Source organism: Nansenia antarctica (genome assembly GCF_963989245.1).
Source record: "Nansenia antarctica genome assembly, chromosome: 1".
Classification (NCBI taxonomy): Eukaryota; Metazoa; Chordata; class Actinopteri; order Argentiniformes; family Microstomatidae; genus Nansenia; species Nansenia antarctica.
The window spans coordinates 113,173,522-113,186,654 of record NC_137674.1 but is presented as its reverse complement, the minus strand read 5'-3'; the positions used below and the strand labels follow the sequence as shown (position 1 = coordinate 113,186,654).

At 40.4% G+C, this 13,133-nt stretch overlaps 1 protein-coding gene across 1 annotated transcript in view; it reads left to right on the top strand.

Moving 5' to 3' along the window:
- slc5a5 (solute carrier family 5 member 5) overlaps window positions 1–11,252 on the top strand; it is a gene marked incomplete at both ends in the record, with an annotated part of 11,678 nt that extends 426 nt beyond the window's left edge. The window contains 14 exons of the mRNA XM_080530303.1: window positions 638–703; window positions 983–1,034; window positions 1,292–1,359; window positions 1,990–2,144; window positions 2,840–2,980; window positions 3,976–4,105; window positions 6,140–6,228; window positions 6,698–6,810; window positions 7,538–7,608; window positions 8,382–8,468; window positions 9,232–9,431; window positions 10,164–10,267; window positions 10,814–10,899; window positions 11,127–11,252. Of these exons, the coding sequence (XP_080386429.1) occupies window positions 638–703; window positions 983–1,034; window positions 1,292–1,359; window positions 1,990–2,144; window positions 2,840–2,980; window positions 3,976–4,105; window positions 6,140–6,228; window positions 6,698–6,810; window positions 7,538–7,608; window positions 8,382–8,468; window positions 9,232–9,431; window positions 10,164–10,267; window positions 10,814–10,899; window positions 11,127–11,252 (1,488 nt within the window). The remainder of the gene's footprint in view (window positions 1–637; window positions 704–982; window positions 1,035–1,291; window positions 1,360–1,989; window positions 2,145–2,839; window positions 2,981–3,975; window positions 4,106–6,139; window positions 6,229–6,697; window positions 6,811–7,537; window positions 7,609–8,381; window positions 8,469–9,231; window positions 9,432–10,163; window positions 10,268–10,813; window positions 10,900–11,126) is intronic.
- Between the last annotated feature and the right edge of the window lie 1,881 nt (window positions 11,253–13,133).

Sequence of the window (13,133 nt, the reverse complement as noted above, 5' to 3'; positions counted from 1 at the left end):
ATTTTACCTACTAGTAGAGCCGCCTTGGGGGTCCCCCTTTTTAGAATGTAAATCTGCTATTTTTACACACAGAGATCACTAGAGGGCACTTCTTTTTTTAGCCTGCCTCTTACACAGAAAAACTGCAAAATAGTTTTATACTATCTTATCCTGAAGTGATTTTGAAAATGTAAGGATACTGGGTGGTAGAACGCACATATCTAGGACAAGTCATGAAAGGAGGGTCCTGAAATTTGATCGAGAGGTCAAATGACTGTTCTAGTGTTTAACACCCTCCCTTCATGACTTTTCCTAGATATGTGGGTTCTACCACCCAGTATCCTTACATTTTCAAAATCAGGATAAGTAGTTAATAAGTACCGTAGCTAGTATAAAGCTATTTTGCAGTTTTTCTGTGTAGGAGGCAGGCTAATTTACAAGATACACCAACTAGTGGTCTTTGTGTGTCAGTAGCAGCTTCCAATTGTAAAGACTATGGTCCAAAAGTGATAAATGCACTGTAGCTTACAATTTGATTGAACAAAAATGCCGAGCCACTATCACAGGGCTTATGGTGGTGCTGAGATGATTCGAAGGAACAGTGGAAAGTGTGTGGAAAGATTTTAACTTTGATTTGAACTCTTGTTTGCTGTCACAGTATCTGAAGATGCGATTTGGCAGAGGGATGCAGCTCCTGGGAAGTGTCCAGTTTCTAGTTGCAACGGTAAGGCAAACCTGAGAGAGTCTTATGCCAAGTGTCATAACATGTCTAGGACTTGATCTGTGACTCCATCTGATGTTTAGGACAAAACAAGATGTGTTTAGTAGTAAGTAAGTATGCTTTAAGGGACCTATGTTGTTTCAGGAGCATAAGGAAGTGAGGGTGATGTTCAGTCTATGGACTCTGTCTGGTTCTGATTACAGTAAGCACTGTCAGGCGTTTTAATTATGTCGTCTGTCCTTCAAAGCTTTTCTGATGGATATTTCCATCCCTTCTTTTCAGCTGCTCTACACAGGAATCGTGATATACGCACCTGCCTTGATCCTGAACCAAGGTACGACCTGGATATAGATATGGATGTATGATATATATGGCTGGCCACATGTCGAGGTGTCCTTGGGCAAGACACTGAACCCCAAATTGCTACCAGTGAGCGGGGCCGGCCGGCGCCTTGCATGGCAGCTTGGCCGCCATTGGTGTGTGAATGTGTGTGTGAATGGGTGAATGAGAGGCCGTTGTAAAGCGCTTTGGATAAAGGCGTTATATAAGTGCAGTCCATTTGTTAATGTGAATGTTTTGTCTGTATTGCAGCCACTGGGCTCAACATATGGGCGTCTCTCTTCTCTACTGGGTTCATCTGTACGTTGTACACCACTATGGTAAGAATGCTGTTAAACGATGGAATATCACCTGGCTTCCGCAGTGAACGCAGGTGTATCCTCCTGTTTAATGGTACTGTGTCTGCTAGTTAAGGTTGCTTGTGCTTTTAGGGTCTCCATAGTTCTGCTGCCTTTCAAAGTTCTATCTTTCAGAATAATGTATGAGGTGCACTACAAGTGGATGGGCAATACATAGTTACATAGATAGATAGATAGATAGATAGATAGATAGATAGGTAGGTAGATAGACAGACAGACAGACAGACAGACAGACAGACAGACAGACAGACAGACAGACAGACAGACAGATAGATAGGTAGATAGATAGATAGATAGATAGATAGATAGACAGACAGACAGACAGACAGACAGACAGACAGACAGACAGACAGACAGACAGACAGACAGACAGACAGACAGACAGATAGATAGATAGATAGATAGATAGATAGATAGTTTATTAGCCACACGACCAAAGCCGGTGGAATTTGTTCTCAGTACAGCGTGTTATTCTCTGCAGCACACAAATGACAAAAACAAAGAAGTGCACAATAGACAACATCAGACCCATAAAATAGACAACAACAGACAATCATGGGATGGACGTGTCATTTGTCCTCCACGCCATAGGGGGGCATGAAAGCGGTCATCTGGACAGACGTGTTCCAGATCGTCGTCATGGTCTCAGGCTTCATGGCTATCTACATCCACGGCACTGTTCTGGCTGGGGGGCCAGCCATGGTTTTGGAGATTGCCAACAATGGATCACGTATTAATCTGAATGAGTAACAAAAACTATTTTTCATTTAAATAATCACAGTCCCTTTCAGCCTTGTGTTGCACAATCAAAGCCTTTTTCTAGTGTGGGGTATGATAACTGGTATGATAACTGGTATGATAACTGGTATGATAACTGGTATGATAACTGGTATGATAACTGCTTATAGAAACTAGAAATATTTGATGTGTCAAACACTCAGAATACTCTCAAATATACTATTTCACTCTGATCTATTTTTGTAATAATTTCTGATTCATGTAAATACTGCTTTCCTAAACTTCAAACATTCATACCAAACAACATGCTTACAAGTTTACATGTTTACATTTTTGGCATTTAGCAGACGCCTTATTCCAAAGCGACTTACAATCAATACATTTGACTAAGCAAGTGAATCATCAATCCACCAGTCGTATCAGGAGAAATAATCCAGCTCAGGCCCGGGGCCATTGGCAGTCTCAGTGATAGAAGGAACAATCTTCTTCTATCACCATCTTCTAAACCTAGACTTTTAGTCACTTGTAAAATGATTAATCAATTGGTATAACGTGGGAATATAGCTATCTACATAATATTTAACAGTGCAAATCCATTTTAAAAAGTATAGAGGTATGTTGAAGATGCAAATGACCTGTTCTTTTTACTAGATGATCCTACACGCACTAAATAAATGCCTTTCTTCCCCCTAAATGCTAAAAGTTTCGACTTCGACCCGAGGAAGCGGTACACATTCTGGTCTCTGACCGTGGGGGGGTCGCTGGTGTGGCTGTCGATGTACGGGGTCAACCAGGCCCAGGTGCAGCGATATCTGTCCTGCAGGACCGAGAGAGACGCCCAGTGGTGAGTTCAGAGGTCACCTGTGCTGACTTTAAGATGTTTTCATGGATTAACACTCGAACAGCCATAAGTATATACATAAAGTACATAAAAATGTATACCGTTGCACTCGATCACATTTCAGGACCCTCCTTTCATGACTTTTCCCAGATATGTGCGTTCTACCACCCAGTATCCTTACATTTTCAAAATCACGTCATGATAAGCTAGTATGAAGCTATTTTGCAGTCTTTCTGTGTAGGAAGCAGGCTAATTTACAAGATGCGCCAACTAGTGGTCTTTGTGTGTAAGTAGCAGCTTCCCATTCTAAAGACTATGGTCATTTGACAGTGCTTATAGTAGGTAAAATAGGCACGGCTGTTCTAGTGATAGAGTTTAATGCCTCGTTCAGATGCTATGGAATACAGGCAGGGTGAATTTGGGTCATCTGGGACACGTGGGACACCTGTGTTTATTTCCTGTTCTAACAGAATCTAGTCGACAGGACTTTTACTAAAGGTTTAGCATGGAGGTCATGTGACTGAAATCATGACTAGATTTTTCAGGGAATAAACACACTGGAGTTTAGGCGTCCCACATTACCCAAATAGACTCTGACTGTGTTCGGAATCGCATACTAGCATACTACTCATACTAGATATGACGTAGATTTGAGTATGCGAGAGCGTTCACACTGTACAGTATGCGAAATGTTAGTATGCGAGAAATGTAGTATGTATACTATATTTTCGCAATTTTCTTAAGTACGATATGACTGGACACTACTGGGGTACTGAATCCCCCAAATGCATTGCGTGTCTCTTCAGCCTCGTCAAACTGCGTCATACAAACTCGTCATACAGCTGTTGTGGCATACTTATTATGAATTTAGTAGGCATGTATGCAGTATATACTAATTGAGTATGCTAGTAAGCAGTATGCTAGTATACCATTCAGAACACAGCCACAGTTTTCTTTAAACCCCTCCCCCCCGCATTTTCTCTTGTCCTTGTCTGCAGGGCCTTGTTGGTGAACCAGGTGGCCATGTGCATCATCGTGAGCAGCGCCGCCACCTGCGGGATCGTCATGTTCGCCCTGTACTCCACCTGTGACCCGCTGAAGACCGGGAAGATATCTGCTCCTGATCTGGTACAACATGAACGAATGAATGAATGAATGAATGAATGAATGAATGGATGAATGAATGAATGATCTTTATTGTCATTGTACGGGTACGACGGAATTGAAATGCAAACCCTAGGTGCTAACAATCAAAACACCGTCCTAAGATAATAAAACAGTCCTAAGATAATAAAACACAGTCCTAAGATAATAAAACACTGTCCTAAGATAATAAAACAGTCCTAAGATAATAAAACACTGTCCTAAGATAATAAAACACAGTCCTAAGATAATAAAACACAGTCCTAAGATAATAAAACACAGCCCTAAGATAATAAAACACTGTCCTAAGATAATAAAACACAGTCCTAAGATAATAAAACATAGTCCTAAGATAATAAAACACAGCCCTAAGATAATAAAACACTGTCCTAAGATAATAAAACACAGTCCTAAGATAATAAAACACAGTCCTAAGATAATAAAACACCGTCCTAAGATAATAAAACACAGTCCTAAGATAATAAAACACAGTCCTAAGATAATAAAACACAGTCCTAAGATAATAAAACTGTCCTAAGATAATAAAATACAGTCCTAAGATAATAAAACACCGTCCTAAGATAATAAAACACTGTCCGATAATAAAACACAGTCCTAAGATAATAAAACACTGTCCTAAGATAATAAAACACTGTCTTAAGATAATAAAACACAGTGCTAAGATAATAAAACACAGTCCTAAGATAATACAACACTGTCCTAAGATAATAAAACACTGTCTTAAGATAATAAAACACTGTCCTAAGATAATAAAACACAGTCCTAAGATAATAAAACACAGTCCTAAGATAATAAAACACTGTCCTAAGATAATAAAACACAGTCCTAAGATAATAAAACACAGTCCTAAGAGAATAAAACACTCTCCTAAGATAATAAAACACAGTCCTAGATAATAAAACACCATCCTAAGATAATAAAACACAGTCCTAAGATAATAAAACAGTCCTAAGATAATAAAACACTGTCCTAAGATAATAAAACACAGTCCTAAGATAATAAAACACAGTCCTAAGATAATAAAAAACAAGAATGAGACATAAATAGACATAAATAGGGGGGATATACCTAAAAGTAATCGGTAGGAATCTGAGTATGTATCTATTATGTAAACGTATATACTTATATATGTTACGGTACATGTGGGAATACGGTACATGTGGGAAAACTAGGATTAGGGTTAGGTGCTACGTCCACTTGGTACATGCTGGCATGTCTAACCCTACCCGTAATCCTAACCCTAATCCTACCCCTAACCCTAACCTTAACCGTAGCACCCTAGCACCTAACCCTAACCCAAGTTTTCCCACATGTACCGTTTTCCCACATGTACCGTAACATATACACTATATGGCCTATTCACAGGGGGGTATATAGACAAGGGGGTGTTAGCAGGTAACTATGTACTTTTATAAGTATATGAACTAGCAAAACCAACTACAACAAAAAAGAACAGACAAACCACCACACCTCTACCAATGCTCACACTATCAAACATTTCACCGTTTATACTTCGAAGGGCATTCCAAGGACACTCGACAACAATAGTGCTTGTGTGTCAGACTAGCACAGTAAAGGATTACAGCAGATTGTGTCACAATATCCAACAAGCTTTTCCTGCAGCTTGACTGTATAGCACACTGGCTACTGGCTACTACAGTATGTCGCTTAACACTAGAACAGCCAGTTGACCCCTGTGAGTAAAGAAACATGTTATATCTTTGCACTCGATCAAATTTCAGGACCCTCTTTTCATGACTTTTCCTAGACATGTGCGTTCTACCACCCAGTATCCTTACATTTTCAAAATCACATCAGCATAAGCTAGTATAAAGCTATTTTGCAGTTTTTCTGTGTAGGAGGAAGCAGGCTAATTTACAAGCGGCCAACTAGTGGTCGTTGTGTGTAAGTAGCAGCTTGAGCATTGTAAAGAGGGGGTCATTTGATTGCCTTGTGTGTTATTAAACTGTTGTACATTTCTCGTCTCCTCTTTCTCAGTACATGCCCTACATGGTCCTGGACATCTTTAACCACCACCCAGGCTTCCCCGGGCTGTTTCTTGCATGTGCATATAGTGGGACCCTCAGGTAATCCTAATGATTGATTGTTCATTATATATATATATATATATATGTTACGGTACATGTGGGAATACGGTACATGTGGGAAAACTAGGGTTAGGTGCTAGGGTGCTAGGGTTAGGGTTATGGTTAGGATTAGGTGCTAGGGTTAGGGTTAGGGTTAGGGTTAGGGATAGGGTTAGGGTTAGGGTTAGGGTTAGGGATAGGGTTAGGGTTAGGGTTAGGGTTAGGTGCTAGGGTTAGGGGTAGGGGTAGGGTTAGACATGCCAGCATCTACCAAGTCGACGTAGCACCTAACCCTAACCCTAGTTTTCCCACATGTACCGTATTCCCACCTGTACCGTAACATATAGATAGGGTTTTTCTAGACAGCCCAAAACACGTCTTTTGGATAAAGGTGTCTGTGCTCGATGCAGAGAATGTAAAGATGACATCATAAAGATGACATCATACCTTGTGGTTCATCTCCTCACAGCACGGTCTCCACCAGCATCAACGCCATGGCCGCCGTGACCATGGAGGACCTTCTGAAGCCTCACCTGGAGAACCTGTCAGAGAGGAGGCTGATCCTCATCTCCAAAGGATTGTGTAGGTCGACTTTGTATTCCGGAGGAGATGCAGATAATTTACCCCTAAATAACTTTCTCATGAGTGCTGGGCTAGATTTTAAAAAAATATAAAATAAAATAATATAAAATATGGTAATTTCTACTCCCACTGAACTTTTTTCCTTTTTAGGAATATAATAATAATAATAATAATAATAATAATAATAGTAATAGTAATAATAATAGTAATAATAATAATAGTAGTAATAATAATAATAATAATAGTAATAATAATAATAATAATAGTAATAATAATAATAATAGTAATAATAATAATAATAGTAATAATAATAATAATAATAGTAGTAATAATAATAATAGTAGTAGTAGTAATAATAATAATAATAATAATAATAATAATAATAATGCAGCTCAAAGTAGAGTACAGCGCAACAGAAATAAAAAGGAACAGATCAAAAACAAAAAACAACTAAAAGATAATCGATCAATACACTTAAATCAGCATCACTCAACCGAGTTGCTTAGATAATTGATCCATCCAATAACATCTTAAGATAAAGTTCTAATTAGGTCAATCATTACACCACAGTTAAGCATATCAAGTCACCAACACCACTGGCTCAAGTATGACAAATCACCCACAATTAATCGATTACAAAAGTGTTTTATTCCGAGTCGTATTGTTCATGAAAACATGTGACCTTATTAAGCGGTACCCATCTGTGATGTTGATGTTGTGTTCGTAGCGTTCATGTACGGAGCTGGATGTATCAGTGTGGCTGCTCTCTCCTCCCTCTGTGACTGGGGCGTTCTTCAGGTAGGTGCCTCCTTCCCAGCATGCATCTGTTTGTCTCCATAGATGATGGACTCACTTTACTGTAGTCAATATCCCTGCTATAACACTCTCTTACACTCACTGAACACTTTCTTAGGAACACCTGACCTGTACACCTTCTCTATTTATTCAGGTGATGTAATGGTGTGGGGAATGTTTTTTTCTTTTTTTCTCACCATGTCACATATCTTGATGAAGTTGTAGAATGGTTTTAGGTATTGTCAAAATATTAGACTCACCTCACTGGCCAGTGTTTCCAGGTTTCTGTGGGGGCAGAATTACACAGTTTCTGTGTAAACAATGATGCTGCGGAAACATCGCCATGGCGATGACTTAATGTAGTTCTAAAAATCTTAGATGCGGTTTGGATGTTGACAGTACACACACCATATATACACACTCTGCTGGTTTAATGTATTGTTATACCGTAGTACAGCAGAATCTACTACATCTATCCTCACACATGCTGTTAATAAGCCTGGCGGACTTAGGGCCGGTTTCACAGACAAGGCTTGAGCCTAACCCTAGACTAAATTGGAGATTTTTAGAGTGATTTTGTCCAGGACTAGGCTTAAGCCTTGTCTGTGAAACAGGCCCATAATCTAACGAGGGACTTCAAACTTTCCCCTCCTCCTCCTTCTCCTCCTCCTCCTCCTCTCCCCCTCCTCCTCTCCCCCTCCTCCTCCTCCTCCTCCTCCCCCTCCTCCTACCCCCCCTCCTCCTCTTCCTCCCCCTCCTCCTCCTCCTCTCCCCAGGGGTCGTTTACGGTCATGGGTGTGGTCAGCGGCCCACTGCTGGGCTCTTTCATTCTGGGAATGTTTGTTCCAGCTGCCAACACTTCGGTGAGTCTGAAGATATGAACAACACACAGTGTGTAATGCAATATCACACGAGAGGGAGTGCTGTTATACTGCACTAGGTACAGCCCTGCGGCCTCGTACCAACGACCGAATCACAGCCGTGCTGATATTCAGTATAACAGCACGATCTCGAGTGTGATATTGCTTTTATACAACAGTTCTACAGCGCATTTTATTAGTTAACAGTAATAAGCGACAACAGATTATGATTTGTTTGTTTATTTAATCATTTATTTTGGCTCCAAAAAATGGTTCCGCATCTGGACTGTTGTTGCCTAGTAACCTGAACACAAACACCTGCAGGCTAGCTACTTTGATATTAACGGTTATTTCGGAGTGATACATATAGTTAAAAGTCCCAGTGCTGTTATACTGTATATCAGCACTCTCGAATGCCTCTTGTCCAATCAAATTACTTGGTCGGAACTAACTGTTGTATAATTCTTATTATTAAGAAATAAGACGTTTTGGTTTAACTCTTTATGCTAGCGGTGATAGATGTTTATTCATGCTTCCCTGAGCTCCACAACTCTCTCTGACTCCTTCTGACACCTGTAGGTGTAATAACTCTGAGGACCTATAGCGCCCTCTACAGGCCGATGATATATACAGCCGTGCTACAGACTATCATTACACAGTGGAGCTGATTTTATAATCATTTTATAATTATATAATGATATTTCTGATTCCTGATGTCAACTCACAGAGATGTGTGTTATACACGCTGTATTTGCTTGGTCTTCAGGGGGTGTTTTCAGGTATTTTCGTGGGGTTCTGCGTCTCCCTGTGGCTGGCCATCGGGTCAACACTGTACCCCCCCAGTCTGGAGTTGATGGGGGTCCTTCCCCTCCCCAACGCCCAGCAGTGTCTGTCCAGTAACGTCACGCTCAACAGCAGCCTGGACAACCCCTCCATCTACAGGCCTCTCTCTCCAGATCAACACGGGTGAGACTTCTACTGCCCCCCAGCACTTTTTTCTCGCTTTTTCCCCTTTACTGTGTCCCCTAAAACTTATATTGCCCCCCTTGTACTGTCTCTATGTTTCTCCAGTGTCTATATACATTTTTTTTAAAAAAAGGTTTAGAAGATGGTGATAGAAGTAGATTTTTCCTTCTATCACGGAGACTGCCAATGGCCCCGGGCCTGAGCTGGATTACTCTTCCTGCTACGACTGGTGGATTGATGATTCACTTGCTTAGTCAAATGGGGTGGTGGTATGATCATTACTGATGGTAACCATGGTAACCTCTGACTGTAGCTGTAGCTTACACCATCTGTATGAAACTACAGTTCACATGGCCACCACCACCACAGTATTTCAGGAGAGGAGAGATGATCTAGAAACAAAGGAACAGAGTTCCTTAACAGACACCAGTTGGGTAGGGATGGAGTGTGTCGGGGTGGTGGTGGCTTGGTGTTCAAATCTCACCTGGGAACACCAGAGGGTGTCCTTGAGTAAGACACTTGGCTCTAAATTACTCCAGGGAGACTGTCTCTGTAAATCACTTTGGATAAAAGCGTCTGCTAAATGGTAAAGATGTACACGAGTAAGTACAGTGTTAATGTTTTTTCAAAGTTGCATACTGTATGTTCAAAGTGACATACTGTATGTTCAAAGTTGCATACTGTATGTTCACAGTTGGCTGCCTGGTTGATAATGTTCCTATCTGTTCCCAGACTGACGGGTCTACAACACTTCTACTCCATCTCTTACCTCTACTTTGGAGCTGTGGGGACCAGCTCAGTGGTACTGGTGGGCATTGCTGTGAGCTACATGACTGGTAATAAAACACACATTCAACTCTGGGGTAGTGGTGGTCTAGTGGATAGTGAGTTGGACTTGTGATCGGAAGGTTCAAATGAGTTCAAATCCCGCCTGAAACCACACCACTACGAGTCTGCCCTTGAGTAAGGCACTTAGCCCTCAGTTACTCCAGGGGGAATGTCCCTGTAATTCGTAATTGTAAATCGCTTTGGATTAAAAGCATCTGCTAAATGGCAAAATTATAAAATTATTAACTCCTTGTGCATAATAATAATAATAATAATAATAATACATTAGACTTATATAGCACTTTTCTAGACACTCAAAGACGCTTTACAAACTGAAAAGATTGAGTAGTAATAATAAAAAAGACACACAAAAGGTTACGGTAGTGCTGGGGACACATGGGAAGGGGAGGGGGAGGGAGAGGGTTAACTGGTGAAGGCGAGCTTGAAGAGGTGGGTTTTGAGGGCCTGTTTAAATGTTGGGAGGGTGTTGCATATCAAAGACATCAAGTTCAAAATGCATCGATTTATAATCTTCTTTATATTTTCTTCACCAGGACCGACCAAGAGGAGCAGCATCGGGCCTGGCCTGCTCTGGTGGGACCTACAACAGAAACACACTGACGCCCCGCCACAGTACACAGTAAGCACAGTCACATGTTACTCTTTAATACGTTTGGTATATTTCTCTTCAGACCACCATTGACATGGTCCCTAAAAACCAAAGAGTCTCATAGACGTCCTAATGACAACCTTAGATTTACTTCCTGGAATAGTCTCACGCCCCCCAGTAGCAAATTTGACACTAAAATGAAGTAACAGCTTACTGTACAGTAGAAAACAAAACCTTGGTGCCCCTTTCTCTTACAGGATGAACGGCGGACAGACAATCCACAGACAGTGCCTCTCAACACCCTCAACACCGTGCACAGCACTTCTGCTGAGGAAAAACAAGAGGCTCTCATCTCCTCTTCTATCCTCCCCACCAAAACCTAGGAGTCTGGGGAGGGTTGGGATGGGCAACTACAGACTGTAGCATCCAAGATGCGTCGACACATACAGTGTTCTCTATGATTTTATAAGAAAAACTGTTTTAGTACAAATATTGGAAGGTGTCCTCCTGGGTATAATGTATAATGTGTTTTGCCGCACCGACATCCATAAGTCTGGTTGTAGATACGTTTTTACAACATTCAATAACATATTTTAGGTCAAAAATTGTCTGAGGTAGTAGTCACATAGTTGAATAGCAGATTTTTCGGAGGGTCATTTTCAAGTCTAGTGCATAATAAACAAATAGGCAAATTTAGTTATCTTTTGCTATAGTGGATAGGTATATTATTTTTGATATTGATAGATAATTTATTGCATAATAATATGATATTGTAAGGAAGGGGCAGGACCAGATAAGCTTTGCTTCTTTCTGTCCCTTCTCGAACAAAACCATTGTTGACTTACTTCCATGTCTAGGAAGATATATTTTATTTTAATTGATATCTTATTTTATTTGTATTTTATTTGTATTTTTTTTATTGTTAAATTTAGTTTTTGTTATTTTTTGTTATTACAAATGTGTGTGTTTTTATGGTTGAAATGTTCGAGATAAATAAAGATCAAATCAAATCAAATCAAATAAACAAAGACATAGAAATGAAAGCATCCCCGACATTTTCACAAGCTCTTCATTGATCAAAGAAAGGACCTTTTACAAAGCACTTCATCATCACGGTGTTCTCACACCACAGCTCATCTCCTGCACACACCTGCAGTCCCAACGATGGTGATGATGATGGTGATGATGATGATGATGATGATGATGATGTTCATCAAGACTGAACCTGCAGTGTGGCTGTACATCTCTAGACTAACCCCATCTCCTCTCCTTATCCTGCTTTACTCGTGTGTGACAGGACTGGATGGAGAAAAGCGGATCCGTAAGGATGTGTAATAGTGAAAACAAAACACAGTGCCGCAGCTTTCAGTCACACTGCCGCATGCTCCTGGAACACCAGAAGGGAGGCGAAACCAAAGACCAGTTGCCTTGCCTTGTGTACTGTGTAATGCTTTCAGGGTCGATGAAGAAAGATAGAGAGAAGACAGGAAGATAGGAATCCATTTTTTTACAAATTCGTCTCAGGAACATTTCTTTGAAATTCAGGCTCTTAAGACAGCAACTCATTTTGGCATTAAGCTTGTTTATTTTGTGCATTATGTGCCATGGCTTTGATGAATTAGTGAACACCAATACCCTTCAATGGACAAAGGTCATATTGACAGGATACCCAATACCGAATCGGTAGAAATATGACATAATAAAGAATATTATACACATGTATTCATGAGTTTAGAAAACAGTTCAAACACACTATTTGTCGCACCAAGTGACTACCACATACATACATATATCTACCAATATAACGTTCATTAGGATGTATACATGAATCATTGTTTTCAAAGGCAACCTTACTGGCTTACAGCCCACTGTAAAAAAAAAACAAAACGATTCATTAGGTGATTCCTGCCACCATCCTTGAGGTTATTTTTTTTACTCGTGGTGTTACCAAAGTCTCATGTTTTCAATACGTTTTTTAATTAAACATTGAATGCATTGCTACCATTTAAGCATGCATTAATCATGCAATACTTGTACTCGAGTTAAATAAAGCCATAACGTCTGATCAGCATGTACACCACATGAAGAAGGCAGTAAGTTAAGTTCTGGGCAGCTTGTGTAGTTGAGCTTGGCTTATTTCACTCACTGAGATCATCAGAACATTGTTATTGTTGTGCAACCCATCTCGCAGTCCATGAGAGAGACCGAAAAGGACCGAACTTTGTTTACTCGCATTGTTTAGCTAGACCGCCAACAAAACATTC